Genomic DNA, 27815 nt, shown 5'->3' on the forward strand with positions numbered 1-27815 from the left:
TTGTGTTCTCTCCCAACCAAACATGATCGTCTTATTGCATTTCTTTATTTATCTCCATTTATTGTTTTAACCCCTCTCCCTCTTTTTTATAACATTTGAACACAATTTGCGTTTATGTTTAATAAAAAGTTAGTGTTATTTTTTTAAATATGAGTCTTAGTCTCCCGGTTTGGGGATGACATGAGTTTGTTCGATAACATTCAAATAGGTTAGATGGAAATTTTGGAGTTTTAAAACTTGTATACATTTACATAATAACAATGATAATAATAATAATATAGTACATTAATAAACAAACAAAGAATATAGGAAGAGGAAATTTCATATAAAATGCAAGCAAAGTGGGAGAATTCCTTGGTCGGGAAGGAGGTCATCAGCTATTGCATTTCCACTTTGAGGTCGGCACACAGCTTAAGTAATGGCACCAGCTGCATCGATCATTCCCATTCTCTCCTCTCGAAAGCATCACTATCCCAACTGTGAATCTGTAAAAAAAAAAAAAAAAAACATTCATCAGATGACAAAGTAACCAACATATGATCAAGATTTCTTTCTAGCTACATAAAAAAAAAAAGAAAAAACTTACCCAGCAATGAGCAAGAGCAGGGAAATGAACAGAAATGCCCACTGAAAGACAGTATGCTTGGATTTAGGGCGAGCACCAGCAGGAAGATGCTGGCTCTCCCTCCAAGCAAACTGGGGACGAAGCAACAATACAAAGCCAAGAAGAAAACCGCTCAAGAATCCACCAATGTGAGCAAAGTTATCAACATGAGGAAGGATTCCAAGTGCCAAGTTCACAACTATGATTGTCAATAGCGTTAATAGAGCACAGGCCTACAAATACAAATATTGTACCATGCATGTTACTTCTATTTTTCAACTATATTTTTTGTTTGTTTGTTTCAAACTCACCTTATTTGTATAAATAGTCCAGTTTGTTAGAAGCTCTGATAACATTGCTCCAAGAAGTCCAAACAAAGCACCAGAGGCACCAACTGATATACTCTTTTGGATGAAAAGTGAAGACAGAATGCTTCCACCTAATCCCGATAACAGGTACATCGCCCCAACTCTAACTGCTCAACAGACAGACAGACAGACAAACAAACAACAAATTGCATCAAAGGAAATAATTATTATTACTAAATGAATGAATGTTTGGAAAACAAAACAAAACAAAACAAAAGAAAACATACGAAATCCAAACTGTTGTTCTAGGCGAATTCCAATGAAAACCAGGCTTAACATGTTTGCAAGCAGATGAATAACACCAGCATGTAACCAAATGCAAGAGATAAGTCTCCACCATTGATGCCCATTAACCACCTTGTTCCACTCTAAAGCTCCCAATTTGTCCAACCTGTAGGACCATTATTCTTATTAATTTCCCCTTGTTTAGTTGAACAACCACATTAATGTTCTCTTCCATTCAGATTAGGTCAAAGAAAACTACACAAAACCCCACCTTCTTCAACAAAAGTCAAACTTAAACACTAATGTATGAAGAAAATGGAATCCAAGTAGAAAAAGCTTAGTTTTTTGAAGCCAGAAATAGACAAGTAATTGAGATCACTTATAGTGTAAATCATGAATACCCAATTCACAAAAATGATCATACCATAACTAACTAAGAGTCATAATTTCAAGAACAAGAAGATTTGCAGCAATTGATGAAAAGAATAGCTTACGTTGATGAAGAAGGACCAAAAAGAGGATTCTCTCTGAGTGGCTCAAAGGAAAGTCTACCGAGGAAATTGGCGACACACACGCCTTCAAAATCAGCAATATTGTTTCTAGGACAATTGTTGACGAACATAATGATGATAAACATTGAAATATTTGCTACAACAATCATGGGTACGAGCCAAGATGTCCATTGTCTTTCATTCGAATCCACAAAATACGAGGGCGAATAGAATGTCGGCGGATAGTTGTTTCCCCTAGTCTTAATCCTATCTCCGTTGTTCTCCGGATCTCTAGTCCCCATTAGTTCTCCTTCTTTCTTTTTTTCTCTGAAACAGATTGACTTGAATATGGATTTGTTGAAATCGGGTAGTAGGTGATGAAGTGAGTTGAAAGGGAAATTGGTTGAAATCTTTCTTCAGTTGGATGCAACCAATTCCAAATGGAATATAAACAGCAGCGAGATTGAAGATCTGTAATTGTTGTGTGAATTCATCATCATCATCATTCGTTAAGAACACAATCACGGCAGCTCTCTCTCTCTCTCTCTCTCTCCGCGTCAATATATTTTGTCTGCTCAGTTAGGTGTTTGGCGACAATCACAATATATACATATATAAAATTGACTATATTCAGACTGCTTTTTCAACTATTTTCTTTTTCCTAATTATATATAAAAATTAAAATTTATATTTTTTCTTACATATTATCTTAACTTTTATTTCTTAAACAAATAACCGAATAACATATAATATAATTTTGTGGGGTCATTGATTTAAAACTATAAATTCTGGGCTCTTTTAGGGTTAAAGAAAAAAAAAATTGTTTAACTCTTTTAAAAGATTCTTAAAGTTTAAAGAAAATTCAAATAATTTAAAGTTTTGATTATCAAATATTAGAAAATTGGTAATTAACACTCTCCCTCCCTTGATACAATTTTGTAATTAGATTAATAATATAAATATTTTTTATTTATTTATAAATGTCAAATAATATTTTGAAAACACTTGTATCTTGTACTTCGATAAAATATTATAAAAAATATATTTTATATATAATTAAATTTATTTATTTTTTATCCAAACTCAGTTCCACTCTTTGTCAAACCAAACAAGATTGATAATCCAAACTGTTTTATAACTTTTAACTATAAAAAGCACAAAATTGTAAAGTTTGAAAATCCCAATAACATGAGCCATAATTTAAGGATTCAACCTATTTTTATTTGACATAAAACATTACAGTTGATTTGTAAATCGTTAATATTTTTCAGTTTTTATTCTACTTTAATAAACTTTATTATTATTTTATACTATCTAAACATGGGCAGAATAAAGATAAATAAAACCTTTTTTATATTAATAATAATCAAAACTTTAAAATATCTTTTATAATAAATAACTATAACTTCAATGATAAAGAAAATAATATTTAAAAAAATGTTAAAATGATAGTAAAATAGCTAAAAAAATATATTGCATAATAAGTATATAAATTTATTACTTTCTGTCTAAAATATTTTATTCTTTTGCTAATACCAAAATATTTAAAACTGTTATAATTGATTTTTAATTTAAACAAAAACGGTAACTTTTTATAAATACTTCAATATGCTTTCAGTTATTTATTATATATTATAAAACTGACAGAATTAAATACGGCTTACATTCCAATATGGGCATCTTAAATTCATGTCCTATATATTGTCCCTTTGTCAAGCCACTTTTAATTTCCACAAATAGGTCTACAAACTTACAGATCATAAATTATTATTGAACAATTAAAATACATAACTATTATAAATAATAAAAATTGAAACACATACACACCTGTCACAATTTTAATTAAACATTTTTTACATTACTTCTAATTTAGAACACAAGAGAAAAAATGTTTTTTTTTTTAAATAAGAGAACCATATTTTAATTTATTTTTACAATTGCATCCCTTCAAATGGATATATAATACAATAAAACGATATTTAATTTATTTGTAAAAGATTAAAATTGTATAAATAAAATTCACACACAACAAAAAACAAAGTTTTTAATATGCACCATTATTTGTTTTAAGAGACCAGATATCTAACATTTTTGTTTATTTATTTCAAGTTATCTATTAAATCTTGCTTAAATTTAAATTAATATGTTTAATACAAGATAATAAAAATAATTATTTCCCCAAAAGTTCAAAACCATCTTTTTGGCCTTCTATTATTTATTTGTGCCATGTGGATAGATGTTGCTTAAATACCTAAGCTTGCATGTGCTCAGTTTTTCTTTTGTGTGTGGGAACAATAATGTCAACATTATGTAATTAAATGTCAATATGTCTACATTTTGGATTTTAATACATATATATATATATATATATATATATATATATATATATATATATATATATATATATTTTAGTTTAAAAAATTTATATAGGTTTTAAACACAACCATTCAAACAAACTTCAATTATGTTGGTTTATATATGTTCCTATCACCCAAAACAAACCTTATCTCAAACCCAATACATAACTACATAACCCCCAAGAGATCTAGTTTCATAAATTCAAAACAAACAAACAAACCTTATCTCGCCAAATTTGAACACATTCAAAGACTGTTGTTAGGTTAAGATTGAAGAAATTTAAGTAAAAACCTAGATATTAAAAACCATAACTATTGATCTCAGCATAAACATGGCCAACCATAATGAGTCTAGAATCTAGTTTCTTCAAACACTAAGTTGTGGCTTAACATCTTATGTTGCCTTGGCGGTTTCCCTGGCTAATGCAAGTTTTGCAAGCAGGCCGCATAGCTGTAGGTACGAACCAACTCCATCACAAATCCTCATATGTGCAAATCCTGTCTCCTACATTATTCATCGTACATAACAAAAATGTCACATTTCGCGGTTCAGGCAACTTTGGCATTTTAGTGTTTTAAAAGCCTTGATGGATGATATTTTATTTGGATTTAATTCGAATAATCCTTTATTCAATCGTCAATGAAAATATTCCAATCATTATATACTAAAATACATTTTATTTAACAATTTAAAATGTTAAATAAAAGGATATTTTAGTCATTTAACCCCACACCCCAACTATGTTTCTTCATCCAAAAAATCTGATTATTTAAATAAAAAATATGCTCTTGGTTTGAAAAAATAAGATGAAAGGTTATATATACACACCTTCATGAACTCCAACTTGATATACTCAGCGGTGTCATAGTTTTTTATTACTCGAAAAAGGGTAGTGATAATATCTGTTGGGGAGTAACCCAAGTCATAAAGCTGTTTTAGACCGGCACAAGCATCATCGAATTTACCCTCTATTACATTCCTAACCATGTTCTTCACATGCAAAGGATGAGGCTGGTCACAGACCTGGAAAAAACAAAACCCAAGATCAAAGCAACCAAGTCTAAGAACAGTCTAGCCTTTACAACATTTTATTGAGAATTTACCTTGAAAACATTTTCTTGATTGACAAAACTAAATCCACTGTTTGTAGCTTGCAAGTTATTCAGTGCTTGCCTCATATCACCATCAGCGGTGAATATGATTGCTTCAAGGCCTTCCGGAACGTAAGGGACCTTCACAATAAACAATAGTAAACATGTATTTTCAATTTAATAGATCGCATCTATTGATTTCATGCATTTATTGAATTATCTTGTGTTGAATGTCATTACATCTGAAAAAAATATATATCCTAACTCGAAGGGCATTCATGAAAAACATAGAAAGGTCAACCAATCAAACAAAACTGATTAAAAAACATTTGCTAGGCACATATTGATGAAAATGTGACAATAGACAAACTCAGCAGATACAGATACATACGTACACGTGGCATAGCATGTAAACAAATACTCCAGATTATGAGCAAATAGGAAACTAGGTTTTACTGCCTATAAATGAAATTCTGACCTTTTCTGCTTCAACCACCACCATTAGACGACTAAGTATCTCTTGCTCAGATAATCTTGAATACCGAACAAGCGCACATCTACTCTGAATAGGTTCAATTATCTTGGAAGATGTATTGCAGGCTAGAGCAAATCGGGTAGTGCCTGAGTATATCTCCATTGTACGCCTCAAGGCTTGTTGTGCTGCAGATGTCATGCTATTTGTTTTCCACGTAAGAATGAGAAAAGAAGATGGTGTAAATAAAAAACAAAGAGCCTATTTGGAAACTAGTATTTTGTCACAGTCAAAAGTTACTTGGTTGGTTTTCTAGAAAATAAGGGGTAACTAAGTACGTATGATTTTAGAAAATATCAAATATGCATTGATTTATTGTTTTTTATGTAATTGAACCTGTTATCGATTTGAAGTATAGCTAGTGTGGATGAACTTGAGTGTATGCATGATTAGGATGATGGGATTGTCATATGTCAAGGAGCTGATTCGGGGTTGCCATATGAAATTATTTTAGTAATAGGTGGCATGAGAAGGGACAAGTGGTATAGGGTCAATGGGATGTGTTATGCTCTATGTTTGAATGTCTTTAAAAGGTAAAAGGTTCATTTTTTGCTTGGATTGTGTCAATGACATTTTGGTTTGTGATGTTTGGATGATTGTATGGGACTGTTTTTTAGGTTTTTTAGGGGAGTTGCTTTTTTCATTTTTGAGGAAGGACTGATTTGTAATGGTTTGCTGTGCGATTGTATATACTTTTGTCGTGACAGCCTATCAACATGTAATCAGACAAATAGTTCTCTTTTTTTATTATCAAAAAATGTTTCTTGGTTGGTTTTCACCAAGCAAAGCACATGTAATTTGTAAACAATATCCATCATTAAAGATATTCAAGATCATAAAGGAACATAAGACAACTAACCTGTCAGCTTCATCTAAGATGATGATTTTGTGCTTCCCAGGGGGTAGTGTGACTTTCTTTTGAGCAAACATTTTTATCTTATTTCTCACAACATCAATTCCCCTAAAATAAAATTGAAACTTCATAGTAAGAAACATCATGATACATGTGAAGGTAAGCACCAACCAGAAGAAGCAAGGAATGACAAGTTTCAACTAAAGGAAATGCAGAATTTCATTACCTGTCATCTGATGCATTCAGCTCCATAACACTCTCCTTATAATTAGGTCCCAATAGCTCGTGTGCAAGAGCCAGTATACTAGTAGTCTTACCAGTTCCAGGAGGACCCTAATGATTAGAGCAAATAATGAAAATGCTTAACAAATCAAAGTAAATGATGTTATTGTGCAATGCTTAATAATTACCTTCTTTTTTGTATAAATTCAAAAAGTTCCTCAAGAAATAACAAACCGTCACAAAGTTTCAACTCAATATGGTAATTCCTATTCTTGTTAAAAACAAGAAAATGAAAAGCACGGCCAAAATAACAGAGTAAAAAATCATTACCATACAAATAGTAAAAATAGGTTGAATCATGTGCTTAAGCATCCAAATAGAAGAACTATAGTTCTCAAAGTAACAAGTATATCATATATAAGTAGCAATGTCTAAGCTGGGATCTTCATAGAGGCACTTAAACAATACTTAACTTGCCTTGTGTTACTCTAACATGGTTGAAAAGGGATTTGTTCTGTATTATAATAGACTCACATTTTCATACCATTTCTCAAAAGCATATAGCTAAAGCATCAACAATCCCACCTACTATGTCCAATCCAACCAAAACCCAGAGGTATGCAATAGTTTTTTGACATAAAACAAGGATCATGTGTGTCTAGTGATAGACTTTGTACAAGTTCCATCCCAAAAGTACAAAATTAAGAGAATGGAGTTCTTACAGCCAATAAGAGGTTGGGCATGTTCCCGTCATGAGAAATTGCATGAAGACGAGAGACTGCATCTTCGTTTCCGACGATATCCTCCAATTTGTTGGGTCTATACTTCTCTACCCATGGAATCTCGTAACCATGGCTTGCTGTGGAAGAGGAAGATGAAGCCATTTGTGCTCCAAAGTTCTATCAGAGAGAAACCAATGACTGACAAAACCCTTCCTAACAATTTATTTTGGAGGGAATTGCCATTTCTTCCTTATAAGTTATAACCTAGTTTTTCCCCCCAAATTTATCTAATTATTTATTTCATCTAAAATATCTTGCTAGTAGACAATTTTAAAATAATTATGTTTATAAAAAATTAATTATTTGAACAAAATATATATAATTTTAAATAAGTGAAGTATGTTTAAACATTTTAATTGATGGTGTGAAATTGTAAAGGTTGTGATCAGTGAATTAATTAAGATTGAATCCCAGTAATCCATATCAAACATGGCCTAAGATTTGGTTATTTGGACAATAGAAGTGGTTTTTTTAAAATAAAAATGCCAACAATAAAAATAGATTACATGAACAAAAATATATAAAATATATATATAACAAAAACTAATAAGAAAAAACAAACAATTATCAAAATATTATGCACAATACAATAAAAATAAATAAAACTATTAAATCATATCAATACAATACAAGCCCATATGCAAATGACTAATTGTTATAGACAAGAACTTGATGGTTGGATTCGTTTTAAAATATTATAAAAATCACTAACATTTTTAATAAATAGTTTTTATTATATATTAATACATTTTTAAGTTTTTTTTAATAGGACTCTTTGTACATTTTTTTACTCATGTTTTGATTCATTTAGAGACAATAATAATTTTTTTTCTTACTCATTCTATTGATTTTAAGACTAACTATCTTAATATGCATCACTCCAAAAAAAACTTCAATCCCATTTATTTGAAAAGTGGTGTGAAAAATAAAAAATTTAATCTGATTCTTTAGCTAAGAAACTATCAAATGAGAACATCTAACCTACTCCAAATGAAGGGCATTTTCACAGTAATTTTGCAAAAAATAAATGTACTCTTGTGAAACCTCTTTCATTTTTAATGTGATATACCAACAAATATGAATAACTTCTGGATCAAATGTGCAGGTACAAGATCCTAATTTTTTATCCTATTGATATTTAAAAAATTTACGTTATTGTTTTTAATTTTATGCTTAGTTTTTTCTCTTTCTAACGTTTAACTCATTTTTTTTCTATTTTAACAAAAAAATGACATTAAAAAAAAATTTCTATCAAACAAATTTATTTAAATAAACTAAACCCAAACAAGCCCTAATTACAAAAAAACACATGTTAAAAAGTAAAAATAAAAAATCATAGTTAAAAACATTTAAGCTTCATTTATCACTTTTCTCCCGCTAAAATGAATAACTGTCTTTGTCTCACATCTAAATAAATTGTTTGGATATTTTTTTTAAATAAACGATTTTCCATTGAAGAAGAGGGGTGACGAGATCTCCTCATAGATGCTCTTACCCACGTTTCGATTGACTTAGAGACTAAAGACACATTTTCTCTCACCGACTCTCCTAATTTTAAAATTAACTACATTTATCGTGCTTCTCTCCAAAAGACTCTATCCCGATTTCTTTGTAAAAGGCTGTGGAAATAAAAATTCAATCAAAATCTTTTTTTTTTTTTGTTGGAAAACTATCAATTAAAAAGTTTTGACATCTAACAAACTGAAAAATAAAAGATTTAATCTCGCTAGTAGATGTAATATTTATTTGAAGAGTGAATAATTCATTAATCATATTATTATGCATTGTGACATTGCCAAGAGCACGTGAACTCTTCAACCTCATTTATTTTAAATGGATACACCAACAATTTTTTTTTGACTTTTTGTCAAATTGATTAAATGAAGTTCTAGTAACAACATTACGGACGGCTAGAAACCAATTTTTCTTGTCATGCGGTGAATGATCTGAAAAGAAAGAAATATAAGAATTTTCGAAGGAAAAAATTATGAATACGCGTGTCCCAAAGGATTAATATTAGATGGGTTCGTTTCAATTCAAAAAGGGGCCTGAATGAGATGATAATTTTTTGATCTTATTGATATTTTTAACGTTTGATCATAATAAAAGTTGACCTTACCCAAAAAAAAATTAAAAAAAATTTAAAGCTTCATTTTGTAAATAAATAAAATTTAAGTTCCATTTTGAATATCTTTGGATATTTTTAGGTCCGGTTTGGTTAGAAGAAAGAAGGGGTTGAAGTGATTTGTCATCTACTTCGTCAGCATTTTCGCGCTTATGGAAAGTAGCCGCTCTTTCTTTGTTGGTCATTTCGTCCGTACTTGGAATGGCCAAACCTGTATGGAGCTGCTGAGCTAAAAGATCAAAGACTTCTCAAACTCATATTCCATCTCTATCACGATGCTATGATTCAACACACTCTCTCCACCATCTTCTGTAGTTGATTCCGTGGCTTTAGAATGGACGTTTCTTTGCTGCACCAGTATCGTCGCGATCGTCGCCGTCTTCTGAGTTTCTTACTGTCTTCGGGTATAATCAAGGAAATCCGGACCTCAACCGGCATCGTTACCTCTATATCGGACGCCGATCTCGATTTCCTCAGCACGGACTATGTGCTTGATTGCATCAAATCCGGTTAGTGTACTAATTATTGGCCGTCTTAGTTAGACACCTTATAGAAACTGAATGAATTCTGCTTTTGTTATTTTCCGGAGTAAAATTAAATAAAATTGTGAAATAGCTTACTATATGTTTTTCATGTTTAGGCGCTGTGCTCGATGTTTCGACCGCAATTGAGAAGTTCCATGAAGCATCTGCATACCCGGTGATGGTAAGCCACTATTAAGTCTATGTTGTCTGTGAGATTTATTTGGAATTCATGTCTGAAAGGGAAGTCAGCTAAATGATCTGCCATATAGTAACAGATTCCTTTCTCCAATTGATTGATTTGCTGACAATTGTTTGGGAACTGCAAGAATATTTGTTTCAAATGTGGACCTTCAGTTCATGGAAAAAAAAATTGACTTTACACCTCATGGATTATTATTGTACCTGAAAGAAAAGAAGCAAAGGAACTTTCTTCCTTTTGCTTTGTCCAATTGAAAGCTTTGAAAGTTATTAGGTGCAATGTGGACTAAAAAATTCAGTTTGCGGAATGAAGAAGTTGTGGAGTGGAGTCCCAGATATTTGACTTATGCTTATTTCTGACATACAGTTGTGAATTTTATGCTAGCATCTAGTTTCTATTGCCTCCTAAATTGTATGCTTAATGCGGGTTAAAATTGTACCACAGCTTAGTAAGTTTCTTTCTGCAGATACATTCCAAGTTGGGGGATTCTTATTTCCTTTTATCCGATCCAAGTTCAGCTGGATCTCCTCCGCGGAGAACACCCCCTCCTGTGATGGTAAGCAATACTAATCATCATGTATCACGTTCAGCTAGTGCACTACATACTTCCTCTCCCCAAGCAGCCGATGTACGGATTGAGGTCAACAATGTCAAAGATGTAGGGCCTGCAACTCCGTCTTTGAATTCATCAAAAAACATAAGCATTCGCCCAATAGGATTACCACCAATAACTGCAGGTACTGATTTACTGGTTTTACATTGTGAGGGTCAATAATGAATATAAATGGAATTGGAATTGTAAGCAACTCTTGCTTATTCTTAAGGAGGAAAGTTTATGGTAGTGTTCTGATTCAAATTGTGTAAACTAGTATGGTAGAGCAAAAACCAAAGCAGCTACAACTACCATCACAGCTTCCAAATCATCCACTCACAGCTTATTTTATCCTTAACCATGTAATAATATTTGTTCTTCCAACTCTTGAGAGAAATGATATATAGTGCTAGGTTTTGTGAAGGATTGTCGGATGATGGCGTGCAAGAACTCGCATATGAGATATTGCTTACATCTCTAACATTTTCTGGGTAATCTTTGTCATCCATCACATTCTTTTGATGTACATCATGTTTATGGTATATCATTTTTATCTGAGCTGCTTTTGACATTGTCAGGATTGAAGTTTACAAATCAGATTATAAGAGGAAGGATAAGAGTTCCAAGTTCCTCAGGGGATCTAAGAGTAAAAGGGAAAGGGATATTCAGGAATGTCCTCCAGACAGACATTCAAAACTTTTAGATACCATTCGTTCTCAAATGCAGGTCAGCTGCAATATGATTTTCTTTCCCATAACATATAATGATGCCATTATTGCCTAATCCTGTCTTTTAGCTTTTATTTATTTATTTATTTATTTATGTCTCTTTGCTGGTTTAAGAAGTCATTGTGAGTACATTTGATTACCTTGTTGAATGCCAAAAGAACCTTCTAGATAGATAGACTCCTAATGGGATAGTTTTCTACACTCTTAGACATGTCAAATGATTGCATAGAAGTTCCTTTGTTTGTTCTTTTGTCTCTTTTATATGGAAATATTTGAACTTGTTACTTTACATAATTCTAGCGATTCTATTTCCCACTCTAGCTAAGAAAAAAATGAATAGAAATGAATGTGTGGCAATATGCCAAAATATAGTTGTCGTGTTAAGTAATACAAAATGTAACTAGATTACAATGAACTTAATGTGCCTTGAATGATCCATTGTGTAATCTAGTTTTTCTAATGTTTGAGATCAATGTAAACTGAAAGAAATGTATATATTGATAGGTTTGAGAGTATTGTCTTACATTTTTCTTTTTTGCAACTGAAAATTTGATTCAAACCATAGTAAACGTGAAGGTCGCATCCATTATCGTAGAAATATGACCAAATAAGTACAAGTCATGTGTAGTTATGAGTTCAAAAATGGAGGATGGAATATAACAAAACTTCATCACAAAACATAAAAATTCAAATCATCCTAAAACCTTACTCGTTCATTCATTTCCCTCCCCTGGCATCGTAGTTGATCCCAGATGCGTTGCTGCTATATTATGTTGATTCTTATTGATCAGATAATAAGATTCTTTACAAGTTTCCTCCCTAAACTACTTGTGCAAAGCTTTATGCAGAATCTTGAGGTTCCCATGTTGGATTAAATTGTCTTTTATTTCCCAAATTCTTTCATTCTTCTAACGTTTTACTGATGTCTTCTTTGACTAGATCTCAGAAGCATTTGATTTATGTATTCGGCGGAGGCTGATGCAGATTGCTTCATTGAGAAGTTGTGAAGGGATCGACATCCCTTCTGTTCTCTTGGGACTTCTGAATGGAATTTATGTAACTTATTTTCCCAGTGAGAAGTCATATATGCAGTGGAAGAATAGACAAGTAAGATAATAATTTCAGACAATCTTTCATTTGATGAAAAAGTTTGGAGCATTAGTTCTCATGATAAATGAAATGATTCTGTAGTTCGGATAAAATGATACAATGAGCCTATTTGAAAACAACATTTTTAGTAAATTTGTAGTTGTGGTCGAGTCTCACTAAGAAATCTCTAATTTATTTTGAGAAACAAATACATTTTCATTTGGTATAAAAGTGTGACTGGTTCTGTCCTTAGATCAAAGGTCTCAATTTTAAAAATATATACATTTTCATTTGGTATATCTGACTAGTTTTGTGGTTGCTTAAGTGATCTAATTGGGATATGGCAACATAACATAAGAAAAAATAGTTGGATATGTTTTCAGCTGCATACCAAAACAGCCAAATAGGTTTGCATTCAATGAAATGAATCTTAACTACACTTTTGCTGCTCAATATTTATTTAGGTTTTCTCCATGTGGAGCCTTGTGGTATTGGAAACCATCAGTATTATGTAGCTATCCTATGAAAACAAGCTGATCATAAATTTATCCTTTTTGGTCAAAGGGGTCAAACCACATTCTTCCATGTCCAATGTTTTAGAGAAGACATTAAATTAGTAGAAGGCAAGGCCTTTGTTCAAATCAATAAACTTCAGAAATATATATCTAAGGAATTATTAGAAGGTGCACATTACAACATTTACCCTTGGATGTTCGTTAGTCATAATCTCTTCCAAATTGTGTTAGGATCAATATTGAAATTGATGTTTCTCAATTTAATCTTCTGTCATTGGTTAAATTTTTCTTTCAATTATTCTCCAGTCTCTAGTCAAAACTATGCAAACTGCAATGCCAACTTTATGCTTGTTCCATTTTCTGCCAATTAAGCAGGAAAACCTCCCTCCTAGTTTTCATCTCATTCACGTGACTTCATGCTGCAGGTTCAAGTTCTAGAAGAGCTCTTGTCCTTCGCCAATGACAAAATCAAACAACGAGAAATGAGAACCTTATTTGCTAGAATATATTCAATGGTATATCTCTTATCCACAGAATGTTAGTATCTCCATGACATTATTCACAACTAGGAGGTTAAGATTCCCGTTCAATTACCTATGGATAATAAAAGCATGTCAGTAGCCTTGTTTGATTGACTTCCGTTTTCTTCTTAAATAGGAATGGGATTCCACAATGTCCCCGTCAGAACGTACAGAAGTCCTATCAGCCGTTGAACGAGTAGTTTCAGCACTTTCATCTATTCCTCCTAGATTTGGTATCCCAGATGAGAGCTATTATTGGAGTTCTGGATATCATGTGAACATTAGGCTTTACGAGAAGCTATTGTTTGGCTTATTTGATATTCTGGAAGAAGGACAGCTTATAGAGGTATTACATATTGCCTATAAGGTCATTTAAAATTTTATTTCTGCTGCATATAACATCAGAAATCACATCTCTTGCTACATTGGAATGGGTCTTGGTAGGAAGCTGATGATGTCTTAAAGCTTATAAAGTCAACTTGGTCCATCTTAGGCATTAATCAGCAATTGCATTATGCGTTATTTGGATGGGTCCTCTTCCAGCAGGTATGCCTTTTATAACAAACGTTTGTGTTATCTTGCATGCATACAGCCATTAAAGGAAGTTTGTTTCTATTCTGTCTCACATTCACTGATTACATGCTTATTTTTTTTGCATGCGTGCCTCTTCAAGCCTCAGAAATATGCTCATCAATCCAAATATGTTGTTCTTTGCTTCTTCTTTTTTTTTTTTATATTTTTTTATTTCTAAACCTCAATAGATTAATGGTCAATCCCATCACTGTAACTAATCCGGTGTCCCAATTATGCAATTCAAGCATGACCTGTTTTCATTCTGATGCATCCTGTTAACTCTCTACTTCTTTATTAACTGTTTTTTACAGGTCAACTTTAATAGCATTAAAAGTAAGTGAAGATGATTCTTTATTAACTGTTGTATATGATGCTTTGTATTCTATATGTCAGTTTGTTGGAACAAATGAACCAGTCCTACTAGATTATGCTCTAGTTCAACTGCAGAAGTTCTTTTCTGAAGACAACATTGAAAAAAACGAAGAAGAATATATGGAGAGTTTATTGTGCTCTATTGACACTCCAACAAAATTAAGTCTGACTCAGTCCATCTGTTTGTCAATCAGCACCTGGTGTGACAATAAACTGCAGGATTATCATCTAAATTTTAGTCAGGTTTCTTCTCAGTCTTGAACATATTTCTATTTTGGAACTTTTATGCGTATAGAGTCTCTAGTTTGACATTTATATAATGTACTAAATCTCTTCAATTTGCAAGTCATTTCCTTTGTCAGCTAAATTATATTTCATAACCTAAACCGACTTTACTCTTAGCTTAAATGTACTTTGTTGCTTTTCATTTTCTAACATTCATGATCTCCCACCATCCATTTCACTTCTCTGTAATTCTCTTTTCAAATATTACATTACAACCTTATTAGCAAAAAAAACGTACTTATTTACTTGTTTATTTGGTCGTAAGAACATGATTTATGTTTCTACACTTTCTGCTTCTTCTGGACTGCTTTTTTATTTGCCTAATTTGTTATTTTGTTTCAGAATCCTGACTTGTTCAGAATGACGCTGATGTTAGCATTTACAGTTGAACATTTTTGCACTGATGAACATGTTGAAAACACGGTTTGTCTTGCATCTCTCAATTATTTATGGTGCTTTATGTGTCCTTAATACTTATTAGTCTTGGAGTGATCATTTTTGTGGATCAGACTTATTTGTTGTCTGAAGTTCTGTTACTAATCAAAAGTTTATATAGTAATCATATTCCTTAGCCCTTCTTAGGCGAATATTGCCAACAACTCGCCTCCTTACTCAATCCCATAGTGTAGCAATTACTCTCAACTCCAACTGTTACTCTATTTGAGTTAAAATGGAAGCCTCATTAAACATTCTTCCTTTTTATCTGTCACCTAATGTGAAGGAAGTTGAATATACATATGAATTGTTGATTAAATTTTTTTGAGAACAACTTAAGGAAAAGAAGCATATTGAAGGGCATATAGAGAATATAACATACCATATGCATGACATATGTCGATCATTCCATCTTGGTATATAGAGAATAGAACCTAAGCATATTGAACCGTCCTTTTATCATTAAACTTTTCCTAACCCTAGTTGCACAGATATTCCAGAAGCTTCCTCTTGAATCAATTTTGAAATGCTAGCCACCTTTGGCCTTTTGGCAGGATTCCATGTTTTGTGTGGGTTCATACATTTCCTCGTTTATTGACTTGGTTTTCTCTTTCAGCTAGCAGATTCTGAAGCTCAGGGAACAAAGATGGACTTTAAAAAGCTCACAAACTATGTCAGGAGATCCATCCAAGCAGCTTGTCAAAGGGTAGATTTATTCCCGTGATTTGTTTCTTACAGAACATATTTGGCCAAGTAAATTTATAATGTTGATAATGGCAGGCTGCATCTACTATGGACATAGATTCTGAGCTAGGAAGGACATATCCTTTGGCTCAACTTGCAAATAAACTAAGGTTGATCACAGAGAGGGAGCTTAATGTATTTTGTCCAGTGCTACGACAATGGGATCCCACAGCTGGGAGGGACTCCGCCATTATTTTGCATCAGTATTTTGGAGAAAGACTGGTTAGTTCCTATACTAAATGTGCTACTTTCAAGATCTATCAAGCTTTAATTAGCTATGTTATTGTAGAAACCATTTTTGGAGGGAATTACAAGCCTTTCTGAAGAGGTTAGATCAGTGCTTCCTGCTGCTGATATGTTGAATCGTAACCTTACTCAACTTCTTTCCTCTACATACAACACAAATGGAGTAGGGTACAGCCAACAACTCCAGCATTACCAGGTTCAACATGCATATCTTGAATATTTCATGAATCAACATATTGCAGCACTAGGTACAATATTAGATCTTATCTTGTTAAGTGCTGAATAGGTCATCCATCTTCTTCTGCATAATTATAAATAGTGATTGCCCTTGCATATCATCACTTGCTTCCATCTAAATGTTTATGCTTCTTCTCCAAATGGTGCTTGGAAATTTCTGGTGCAAGTTGGAAATGTTAGATGCCTTTTAGTGAACTAGAGCTCCCATGTAGCCATATTCACTTTCTTCTTTCTGCTAGAAGATTCCTTTTTGTGTCATGGAGTCAACAGTGAAGTGTGAATGGTTATCATGTGGTACCATTGCTTTTAACTCTTTTTTTTCGGGAAAAGATAATTAATATTCTGGTGGAGGTGGATCGGACGTCAGACACACACTCAACCGTTTAGGTGATAGTCTCTGGAAATACATGAAAGTTTATTTTCTTATGTAGTTGATAACTGTAGACAAAATTAAGTAGATGATGAATAACATAGGCTTTACATGGGAGGATGATTTTCACCGCCTTGTAATGTAGTACCAAGCATTGGCTTAAAAAAACTTGACACTATTTTATTTTTCTAGCTAGACGTGTTTTAGATGAAAATTGAAAAATCACTCTCTTATTCCCCCCCTTAAATAAGTTCAAAATCATCATTAAAATTGAGAAGTGGACAAAGAGACAGTACAAAGAAACAACAATACAACAAAACTTAAACCGAAAACCAAATAATTGTCTATTCCTTGGAGGATGGAAGTGAGGACACTAAGAAAATTGATCTTCAAACTGTTACCAGAGAATAACTAGGGTTAGGTTTACTAACCCTAGAATAAATTGAGTGATAATATTTGTTGTTGGTTGCGGCAACTTCCAACTTATTTATTTATTTCTTCTGTTGACCAGGCTATAATACTCTATTACCTTATTATAGGGTTAGTAACCCTAACCTTAGTTATTCTCTTGTAACACAAATGGTGGTCTTCTCTTGTTGTAAAAAAAATTGATGCTCCTTTCGTTCCATAATATCCAACTGATGGTAATAAGATTAGTGAACCAATTCTTATCCACATGTTTTCTCTCTTCACATGTGTCATTAGTGGCAAAACTTAATCTATTTTGGTTTCTTTGTTATATGGTTCCACTTTATGTAGATTACATTATGGCAAAGGCAATCAACTTATTCTCAATTTTGTGTAGATTGGAGAAGTTTGTAAGCCACTCGTACTTGATTGGATTATCGATCAGCAAGCACACATCTTAGAATGGGCTGGGAGAGCTTTTGAACTTGAGGTTGGTTCAGTTTCAAATTTAATTTATTGGCACATTATATGATTATTCTTTTGTGAAGATTTGACAACTATGGACTGATGCATACTATAAAAAGACAGTTTAATGAGAAATGGATGATATGTATAGAGAGGTACTATTTTATAGAGAAAATGGTGACTTGGTGCCGAGAACATCTGATTCACCAATATGCATACTACACATGAATAGTTGTCATCAAATGGGTAAATCCACCCCATACTACCCAACTCTTATTCAACCCAAACTAATATACCCAACCCATTTTACTCCTTAGGATCGGGTTGGCCCGGTTGGGTAACCCATTATAAAAAATATATTAATATAATCATTTTTTTCCCAATATTTTTGCCTCGATTATTTTATTTTTGTCATCTCAATTAACTAGTTCAGTCTCGTGTTCATCATTCCATATAGCCGAGCCTCTTATTCACCATTTCATTCAGATCGAGTCTCATTTTCTCTCTCTTACTTTTCTCTCATTTTTTCATGAAAATCCAAGACTGATGATTACTGATATAAAAATTGTTGTTGAGCAAACGATAAAGACAATGTACAAATGTTCAAAATTCTTGTTTTGTGGTCGGGGATGGCTTGGAGTGAACAGTCCCTGCTAAAGACTTAGACTTTATTCGGTAAAACAATAACACTTTTTTTGGGTAGTTTGGGTAACCCCAACTGACCCAACCCGAAGTGACTCAACACCTCAAAATAAAATAAAAAAATGTTGGGTAAAAAGAACTTTTTCTAGAAAATATTCGTGTAAAAAATTAAAACTTACTTTGAGGTAAAAAACAAACATTTGTTCGGATACAAATTTTCTCTGGTAACCAAACCCAACCCCAATTGAACTCAGTTCTAACCCAAGATGTCTACTCAAACTACTCAATTTGGGTTTAAGTTTGGTTGGTTTTGGGTTGATCCAATATTCCCTCAACCCTATAGACTATAGTTGATAGGAGGTTCTGTAGAGAAAACATAGTTTAATTAGAGAATGGGTTACATGCAAATACCGACACAATTAAACTTTTGTTTGTCAAAAAGAAAGGCCGACATTCTAATCATTGTCCAGCTTGAGGGAGGCATTTCATTCCTTCACTGAGTACTTATTTTGTTTCTTCCTGGCATAGAATATAAGACAAGTAACCTCGTTTTGTTACGGCGTTACTTAATTATGTCTGAGTTAATCAAGATTTTGCATCTTTAACTGTGCTAATAAGTTGGCATATCATATAGGACTGGGAGCCTTTATCACATCAGCAAAGACAAGCAGCTTCAGCAGTTGAAGTTTTTAGGATCACAGAGGAGGTAACAATTATTCCTAAATGAATTTTTAGTTGGATTTAAACCTGTCCTTAATCATAAGAATGCATCAATACAGGGTCTTATGCAGTCAGACATGTCATAAGAAAACCTAGGATGGATGTTAGTTTAATCTCGAGACAATTGCTTTTGTTTACATTGGATTTTCCGCGTTCATGCTTTTTCTTATTGTTATAAAAATGTCCTATCAAAAAGAAAAATGCATTGGAATTTTTGTTGGATTATAATGTTTATAGACATCTGTACCATGAATCAGTTCTTTAAATCTTTAAATTCATGTTACAATCTTTTTGATAGGCTGTTTTTTTATAGGTGTGGACATCTTTGGGATATTGTTTTTGTAAGATGAAACATTCTTCTTTCCTACAAAAATAACCAGTCAAAGAAAAGGCTCTTCTTTCTATATGAGCTTTTCTGCTTGCTTGTTTCTCTCCTTTCTTCCTGTCCCTGGGTTACTGGTTTTCCTTGTCGATTTTCTAAGTTATCACATGTTCTACATGCTATATTATTCTTGTTGCAATATTTTGATACAATGGTAAAGGGTAGGGCTAATGCCCTATGGTTGAAGTATGCGGTTGGGAAGTGTACCGGTTAGGAAAAAAGGTGGTTATGAGAAGTGGCGGTGAGTTGAATAGTTTTTTGAAAAAGGTCAACTTTTCATTAAAAAGAAAACGCAAGATGCGTTTAAAGAATTACAGATGGAAGGGAGAAAGTAGAATAGTATAAATAGAATATTAGTTGTTATGTTTTAATTATAATGAAAATTAGTTGAATACTGTTCTAGAGTTTCTAGCTCTCTTCCCCAATTTGTATTCTACCTAGTATCTATGGTTCTATCTTCACAGTTTGATTCTCAATTGCTCTTAGATTATATAGAGCTCTCATCTCAATACAATTCTATTTGATTTAACGTATTGTTTTATCAATTATACTCTTTGATTTTAGATATTAAACCTAATTCTAGTACAAGTTATAACATATTTTTGCTGGGGAAGTATTCTTGTTGGAATACTTAATACTGTGTTATGGGACAAGAAGTTGCCAAAAGATCCGGCCAATCCAAGACAAGCTAACAGCTCATCTTCCTTGTAGCAGTTATTAAATATAGTTATAAACAGTTAGTAGTTGTTAATTTAATAGTATAAATAAGGGAATTCATGTGTAAATGTTATTGAATGAACTTGAGGTTTAAGAGTCTGTTGATCATCTAAGCCTTAGGGCTATTCTCTGCGTCTCATCTCTTTTTTCTAGAACGCGCATCATATGTCCTTTTGACTGAAACTCCCAATCAGTGTGATTCATGTATAATTTTTTCTTGTAATGTTTTGGTAGTATGATTACCCAGTTAACTTTATACTCTTGTTTTTCAGACAGTAGATCAATTGTTTGGGTTGAATCTGCCGATGGATAAAACACATCTACAAGCTCTGCTCTCTGTAATCTTCCACACCTTGGACATGTATCTTGTGAAAGTTGTTAACCTGCTAGGTAATATACTTTTCAAATTTGTGAAACTCCTTTCTATTTAATTTTGAGAAGGTCAATTTTGTAATGAAAAAAATGCAAGAAGCATTTGAACATTAAAGAGAAGGGGAGTGGGTGAAACTCCTAATTTTGCAAGCAGACATGATTATAATGCAGCTTCTTTACTCAGGAGTGATTTTACTGCATACCAGCTCGATGCATCTTGTCAACCAAGCTAACCTTAAAGATTATTTTTCTAAGTGCGTTCTAGAATGAGTTTTTGTATTGTCTCTCAATGGAGAGGAAACATCATCCTGGGTTGTGCAAAAATAGTCCTTTTTTTTGCTTTAGAGTTGCAGTTCATGATATGTTATATTTTTCTTGTCTACATATTTATTGATCTGTCTTTGTCTGCAGCCTGTGGTGATAGGGGAACTCAACTATATATTTGGTCTAGTATTTTATTGCATAGTACATATTTATATTAACACAAATAGAACTAACTTTAATGTCTTCATGGTGCAGTTGAGAAGCACCATCTTTACCCAGCCACTCCTCCATTGACACGCTATGAGGAGACAATTCTTCAAGTAATGAAGAAAAAGTTAGTGAGCAATATGCATATTGAAGTGGAAATCACTGATAAGTTGAATCGGCTAACAATTTCCAAGCTCTGTGTCATACTGAACACTCTTCAAGTGAGTGCAAATCCATTGACATAAGAAAAGTAACTGTCATTGTTGAAAATATTCATTTTACAGCTCCGTTCTCGAGTAATATATAGTTTAGGATATGCAAAGGCACGGAAAATTCTGATGCATCAAAATTGATTAATGACTTTTAGACGGAATTCGTTTTTAGACTGTCAAAATATTTAGTATATATTTCTATATATCAAAGATTGTCTATGTAGATAAAGTATTTGTAGCATTCCAGGGATCCCTTTAGTAATTTTTTTGGTTTGCATTATTTTTGTAGATTGGAGGTTTGTAAAATGAAAAATATATTTGAAAAGCTCAGACTTAAGAGGTGCTGAAGAATAATGTGATTTCTGGCCTTGTTTTCTTTTTCCTTCAAATAGAGAATATTCTAGAATGTTCTTTAGTGCAGAACGATACAGTTTTCATACTAGATGTTTTATGCATCTTAAATGATATTTTCTTCATCTCTATTTATGCTTGATATATATACCTTGTGTCTTTTTGTTAGTATATGCAAAGGCAAATTGGCGCACTAGAAGATGGTATTAAGAATTCCTGGGCACTTGTTCAACCATCTGAGTATAAACAATTCTGTAAGTTATCTTATGTTTTGGATGTTATGTTCATCCAGTGCATGCTTATGTGTTACCTTGTTGATGTTGTTCACCCCAAAAGGTGCAAAGCCTAGAACAAGGCTCCTGCTATGAGCTATCATAGTGTCTGTGGAGAGTTGTATAATCTATACTTTTGTTTTATAGTCACGCAATTGTAACAGGGGATTTGTGTTACATTATCAAACTAAACTGTCATGTGTTCTCAGACCAATCACTGAACTGTTATGAGCTGCAGCATCCAGGAATGGTTAAGTAGTACAATAGTTAGTGCTCAACGGAAAGTTGAAAATTGACATCAATAGTGACCTTCTGAATCCCCATTGAAGTGAATGTCACAATAACTCTTTGCCTCATTATATACAAGTTCTCAGAAGAGATATAAAAAAACATAGTTCTTCTCTATATTAAGAGTGATATCAATACTTGACAATAGTGTTTTGCTAATTGTCATGTGTATTATCTAAGGATAGTTATTCCATTATTTTGACCTGATAGAAATCTAATTTTTGTATCTTGTCTCTCCTTCTGTTTTTTACTCTTGTAAAATGAATGCATCTCATGTTAATAATATTTTTTAATACAAAGTTGACCATTTTTCAATCAAAAAAGAGATAATTAATTCCACTATTTTGACATTACCTTTTTTTGGTAAGATGGTCAACTTTAAAAGCATTAAAAAGTCATGAAAATTGACATTAATAACTTTAAGTAGTACAGAACTACATTTGGAGGTTTTCTTAAATCCGCCACTAAATCAACCAATCTGTTCAATCCCTGCTATATCTGTCAGTTTTTTTTTTCTTTTGTTTTTAGGAACCAAATATATGTAACAATAATTGGTTATTCTATATAACTCTTAGGCACTTCAGAGGACTCAAAGCTTACAGATGAAGAGTCCATTAGAGAGTTATTTGCTGCCACATTTGACTGCATCAAGGATACAGCTAGCATTGCCATTAAAAAATTCCGCGAGTTCACTGGTGAGACCATGAACAGTAGTTCTTCATGTTTAATGCTCTTGATGTATATCCCACTTCAAGAATATTTACATTGGTTCCAAGTATGGGATATGACGTGTTCTCAAAATATAAAGGTTGCACTTGTTGATCTTTTGCTTCAAGAACTGAATATTATTCTTGAGAACTTGGGGATACATGGTGAATCAGGATTTTTTTAAATGTTTTTTTGTGCATGAAATACTATTTGCCATCAAAATATTAACTCTCAAAACTAATCTTTTTTCTCCTGATCACATTTTGAAACATATAATAATATTATTCTAGAATAAATGGGCAATAGTTAGGAGAGCTGCGCCAGTGGTGAACAGAAGCAAGGTCGCTCTTTCTATATGAACCTTTGGGTAACAAAAGGATTGCTACTAATATAATCGACAATGTTAATGGGTTAGGATCTAAAATACTTTCATGCCAGTTTACTTAATAGCATCTGAAGAAAAAATCAGTGTCGTATCTTATTTGATACCATTGACAAATCTTGAGCATCCTTAAGTCACGAATGGTCAAAGAACGAGAAAGCCCCAAGAGAGTAGCTTCTAAATTTAAACTATTATTCGTATGCAATAAAAAGTGTCTACCTTTTTTTACCTGAAATAATCCTCATCATGTCTGACTCCCTTTTTTCTTGTTACTTCCGTAGTAGAACCCTCGTCGTCTCTTTGTGTTTTTGCTGAAATGTTTTCTTTAATCTATCTTACTCTGAGAGAACCTTGTGTGACATAAAATTCAATTCTCATTTGACACAAGAGTTTAAAATCCATATCCTGTTTTAATGTTTATTGGTAGTTCTTGTCACTATTAGCTATACTGAATTGAGTTGGAAAAAGCTTGTATACAAGGACTCTGATTTTAATGTGTATTCAATCAATTTCTCACTGGTTGTTAAGCTCTAACATGTTGTTTGCTAAATATGTCTAGGAGCCAAAGTTGTATTTTGGGATTTGAGAGACTCTTTCCTCTTTCATTTATACTCTGGCAGTGTAGAAGGTGCTGGCATGGATAGTGTTCTTCATTATTTTGATACTGTAAGAAGTTTAAACTTTCTCCCTTACCCCATTGGAACTGCAGAAGTTTTCGAGAGCTTATGATTTGTTTTTGAAGCTTTTTCCCAGGTCCTCAATCAGGTTTGTGGTTTGATAGATGAAAGCACCAGAGACCCAATTGTTTTAAGCATTTTTAAAGCATCACTGGTAGGTATGTTAGCATTAGTATGATTAAGTTGTTAGATGGGTCATGATACTAAATTTTCTATCATGATTTCTTTAGGAAGGCTTTGTCTGGGTTTTGCTAGACGGGGGCCCTTCACGTGCATTTTCACTTTCAGATATCACTGTCATGGAAGATGACCTAAAGATACTAAAGGTTCACTATCTTTCTCTTCCCTACCTTCCCCCTCACACACACACAGAAATCTTACAGATGAAAAAAGGGAGCTGAGTTGGGTACTTATTTTTTCCCTTAAAGGTCAACTTTTATAAAATAGAGCAAAATGTTATTCATCACTACCCACAGGAACTGATTGGTTACTGTTGCATTGATTCATAAATAAAAAACTTCCCTGCATAACTTCTTGTGGGGTTCTCCTTTTTGTCAGCAATATAATGTTGCTTACCATTCACATAGTCTATTTTTCTTCCATTTTGTGTAGAAATCGACTTGATACAAATATAAACTGAATATTGCATTTGATTTGCTAATAGTCAATCCCCCAAATATATCCTCCTAATTACTGTTTCATATTGTACTCATCCATTTAAGTACTAATTATTCATTAAGAGGAGAACCTGTTTGTTTACCTAGGACTTTTTTATCGCTGATGGAGAAGGCCTTCCTCGTTCATTAGCTGAAAAGGAAGCAAGTTTTGCTCATCAAGTATTGAATCTGTTTACCCTTCAGGTTTGGCACTACAAGTATTTTGAATGGTATATATTTTATATGATGACATTTTTGTTGACACTTTATAGTTTCGATTACAGACTGAGTCTCTGGTGCAAATGTTGATGACTGCAAGCAAACACATTGCAGTGATTAAGGATCGTGAGAAGCATAGGAATGGTTACCAGGGAGATGCGCACACCTTTATTAGAGTTTTATGTCATAAGAAAGATAGGGAAGCATCCAAGTTCTTGAAAAGACAATACGAGCTTCCTGCTTCTTCAGGTAACATTTTTTCATCCCGTTAAAACTGACGCCATTGATTTTGCATAGCACGGACATTAAAGTGCAAGAGACACCATCACATACCAATCAACAAGGGTAAAAGAAAAGATGATTCTTGATGTAATACAAGGCCATTTTAACCCTAAAACTAACAAACACTATGGCCTTGTTCCGTTGTTTGAGATTAATTTCAAATAACGTACTATTCAATCAACAATCTACGATGACATCATCAATCATACCCTCTATTTAATAAAAAAAAAATATTATGTATTTTTACCCCTAAAGCTTGTTTGATCTTGGATTACTTGGGTTATTTATTAAGAAAACTTTATCACATCACCTATCCTTTTAACTATCAATTCACTTAATTCATTAATCAAAATGCCCTTCTTTATTTTCTTATAAATTTAAATTTTAAATAGAAAATGACATTTCAGTAAATTAACCTAAATAATCCCCAAAACCCACTTTTTCATCAAATAAGATTTTAATTTATAACCTTCTAATAACCCCACATCAAACAAGCTAATCACATTTTACCCAAATAACCTAATTTTCGATAACATACAGCTAACAAGGTTATCTGGAAATAACCTCTTTGTTATTCAAATAACCCTAGATCAAAACAAGTCCATAGTCTAGCATTCCCCATTGAGCCCAAGATGGTAAGTATCATCATGAAAATAGAAGTGGACAATTTCCTTGATTCCAATCCAAGTCAAAAACCAGTTTACCCTAGCTAACACAATATCTTCAGCTTTCACCAGAATTAAAAGCATGAGAAGTTGTTGCTGGTGTGTTATTTTTAGATCAATACCCTGAGGTTTTGTATAGTCCTTGTACACAATATTTTAGTGATATGTTTTTTTCTTTTATAAAAAAAAACTCCATCTTGTATTAGAAACAATATCCTCTTTATCTTTAGGAAAGTTCCCTTGTTAGATTATAGTTTAAAAGGCTTTATCCGAAAGAGAGTCCCGGAAACAAGCAGTATGTGGGAAGTTTTCTTTTGTAAGAGGTGTTAGCCATTAATGAAAGATGAGTACACAATATCAATTTCCCTCAATAATTGAGCATCCATACTTTCTTTCCACGCAATAGAACTCAAACAATATCAATTGAGCTTGTAATTTTCCTCAGAATATGAAGACCCCACTTCGGATAAGTCCCAGTTTGCTACGGATCTTCTGAAACGAAGTGCGTCAGTCCGATGGTCAGGAAGTGGGCAGGGCAACTTGAACTCATTTAAGCAGAAGTTGCAAAGGGCCACTTCAGAGATAAGGCATACTGCTTGGTGACAGTTAAGGTGATGTAAATTTTAATTGAGTTATTTATTTTCTTGTAAGGAAATATATTCATTTGAAAATGGTATTTATTATCTTAGCAAGTCAACCCCTAGTGTTATCCGCTATGAGTTAAAGATGTAGGGAAATTATATATAATACAGAACCACTAAGGACCCCTTTTTTTTCTTCTACTAGCTAAATTGCTTTGGGCGAACTGTCCATCCTGGATTCTTAATTTTCCCAAAAATTTGATTGTGTTTTGTTTGCATATGATTATGTTTTGCCTAGGTTTGTATTTCATTTGGAATCAAATCAATAAACCATCTCTCAACTTAACTGCTTCAATTATTCATCTTATATGTGAATAAGAGAAAAGAATGACGTTTCTTGACCGTAAAAGAGCAATCATAGGGTTTTTTATTCTTAAAGTAGCATGATTCTTCAGGAACAAGAAAATTACATCATGATTTGGAAAGGATCTCGATAAAACAATACATTAATGAAAAGTTAATTCGATACAATAAGTTTAATGAATTCCCTTGCGAGTTGGAATTTACACATTGATTCTTTTTTGAACCGTATGCGCCAACATCTTCACATAAGTTGGATTTTCGTTCATTCTCAGCTTCAAAACTAAGACTTTTGTCCCTTAGTTTTAGGTTTGTGAATTTATCTGAATTGTTTGGGTTTAATCTGACCTATAAGAAGAAAATGGGTTTGTGAATCCAGCTTTCAATTGAAGAAAAAAAAAAGTTTTCTTGTGGTAAATTATTCCCCATTTGGAAGCATTTATCTGTCTATTCTAGATGCATAAATGTTTGAAAATTACAAGTTGTCACGGATTGGAAATCTAGATACAGACTCAATAATTATTTTCAAATAGTGTTAACTTTTTTTCTTTCTTTCTAAATATCTGTCCATTTTGACATATAGGGCTAGAAACAGTCCTGGTACTAGTAAGTAAGGGTGGTGTTTGAGTTAAAATCTAATATAACTCAGATTAAACAAGATTCAATTTATATCCAACTTGTTCTAATGTATTTTAATTTGAACTGAGTTTTGATTATTACAAAAATAAATAAATAAATAAATAATGAACTTGAGAGCAGATAATATGGAGTAAGAATTATTAAAATTTATTTATCTAAAGAACTAAAGGAGGAAGAATGTTAGTAGTAGGGGGTTGTGATTGGTACAGTCTGAATTAAACATTGTTAAGATGAACTCAAAGTCAAAACATAACAATCTTATACA

General features: G+C 32.7%; 3 protein-coding genes across 5 annotated transcripts; 1 reads left to right on the plus strand and 2 right to left on the minus strand.

Moving 5' to 3' along the window:
• Positions 1-209: 209 nt before the first annotated feature.
• LOC124945074 (RHOMBOID-like protein 2) lies at positions 210-2265 on the minus strand. The gene is made up of 5 exons (XM_047485445.1): positions 1692-2265; positions 1200-1363; positions 916-1079; positions 587-837; positions 210-485 (listed from the first exon to the last, which is right to left on the minus strand). The coding sequence occupies exons 1-5, from the start codon at positions 1988-1990 to the stop codon at positions 374-376; spliced, it is 990 nt and encodes a 329-aa protein (XP_047341401.1). The 5' UTR covers positions 1991-2265; the 3' UTR covers positions 210-373.
• Positions 2266-4134: 1869 nt separating this feature from the next.
• LOC124945330 (replication factor C subunit 2) lies at positions 4135-7682 on the minus strand. The gene is made up of 7 exons (XM_047485740.1): positions 7467-7682; positions 6749-6855; positions 6529-6630; positions 5616-5811; positions 5150-5278; positions 4875-5069; positions 4135-4550 (listed from the first exon to the last, which is right to left on the minus strand). Exons 1-7 carry the CDS (start codon positions 7626-7628, stop codon positions 4440-4442), a joined length of 1002 nt encoding a protein of 333 aa, XP_047341696.1. The 5' UTR covers positions 7629-7682; the 3' UTR covers positions 4135-4439.
• A 2120-nt stretch (positions 7683-9802) lies between these two features.
• LOC124944631 (protein unc-13 homolog) lies at positions 9803-26872 on the plus strand. 3 transcript variants are annotated; one of them, XM_047484934.1, is made up of 26 exons: positions 9804-10160; positions 10292-10356; positions 10841-11111; positions 11391-11457; positions 11545-11692; positions 12634-12801; positions 13724-13813; positions 13956-14165; positions 14264-14365; positions 14786-15007; positions 15392-15472; positions 16101-16190; positions 16265-16450; positions 16518-16670; positions 17887-17979; positions 19231-19302; positions 20688-20805; positions 21307-21479; positions 21991-22075; positions 22957-23076; positions 24031-24137; positions 24225-24306; positions 24383-24474; positions 24913-25008; positions 25089-25272; positions 26416-26872. In XM_047484934.1, the coding sequence occupies exons 1-26, from the start codon at positions 9986-9988 to the stop codon at positions 26571-26573; spliced, it is 3408 nt and encodes a 1135-aa protein (XP_047340890.1). In that variant the 5' UTR covers positions 9804-9985; the 3' UTR covers positions 26574-26872. The 3 variants fall into 3 exon arrangements, 2 of the variants coding, with proteins under 2 accessions (XP_047340890.1, XP_047340889.1); XM_047484933.1 differs by having other exon boundaries at positions 9805-10160; positions 24225-24302; positions 24379-24474; XR_007099949.1 differs by lacking the exon at positions 26416-26872 and having other exon boundaries at positions 9803-10160; positions 24379-24474; positions 25089-25133.
• Positions 26873-27815: the final 943 nt, after the last annotated feature.

This window comes from Impatiens glandulifera, chromosome 7 (genome assembly GCF_907164915.1).
Source record: "Impatiens glandulifera chromosome 7, dImpGla2.1, whole genome shotgun sequence".
Lineage (NCBI taxonomy): Eukaryota > Viridiplantae > Streptophyta > Magnoliopsida > Ericales > Balsaminaceae > Impatiens > Impatiens glandulifera.

Excerpts from the sequence above, each read along its gene's own strand:
- LOC124945330 (XM_047485740.1), bottom strand. The coding sequence starts at position 7,628 with ATGGCTTCATCTTCCTCTTCCACAGCAAGCCATGGTTACGAGATTCCA. Across the intron at positions 6,856-7,466 it reads TGCCCAACCTCTTATTGGCT|GGTCCTCCTGGAACTGGTAA; the intron begins GTAAGAACTCCA and ends TCTAATCATTAG. Across the intron at positions 5,279-5,615 it reads TGGTGGTTGAAGCAGAAAAG|GTCCCTTACGTTCCGGAAGG; the intron begins GTCAGAATTTCA and ends TTTATTGTGAAG.
- LOC124945074 (XM_047485445.1), bottom strand. The coding sequence starts at position 1,990 with ATGGGGACTAGAGATCCGGAGAACAACGGAGATAGGATTAAGACTAGG. Across the intron at positions 1,364-1,691 it reads TTTGGTCCTTCTTCATCAAC|GTTGGACAAATTGGGAGCTT; the intron begins GTAAGCTATTCT and ends ATGGTCCTACAG. Across the intron at positions 838-915 it reads GGACTATTTATACAAATAAG|GCCTGTGCTCTATTAACGCT; the intron begins GTGAGTTTGAAA and ends TTGTATTTGTAG.
- LOC124944631 (XM_047484934.1), top strand. The coding sequence starts at position 9,986 with ATGGACGTTTCTTTGCTGCACCAGTATCGTCGCGATCGTCGCCGTCTT. Across the intron at positions 15,473-16,100 it reads ATGAACATGTTGAAAACACG|CTAGCAGATTCTGAAGCTCA; the intron begins GTTTGTCTTGCA and ends TTTCTCTTTCAG. Across the intron at positions 17,980-19,230 it reads GGAGAGCTTTTGAACTTGAG|GACTGGGAGCCTTTATCACA; the intron begins GTTGGTTCAGTT and ends CATATCATATAG.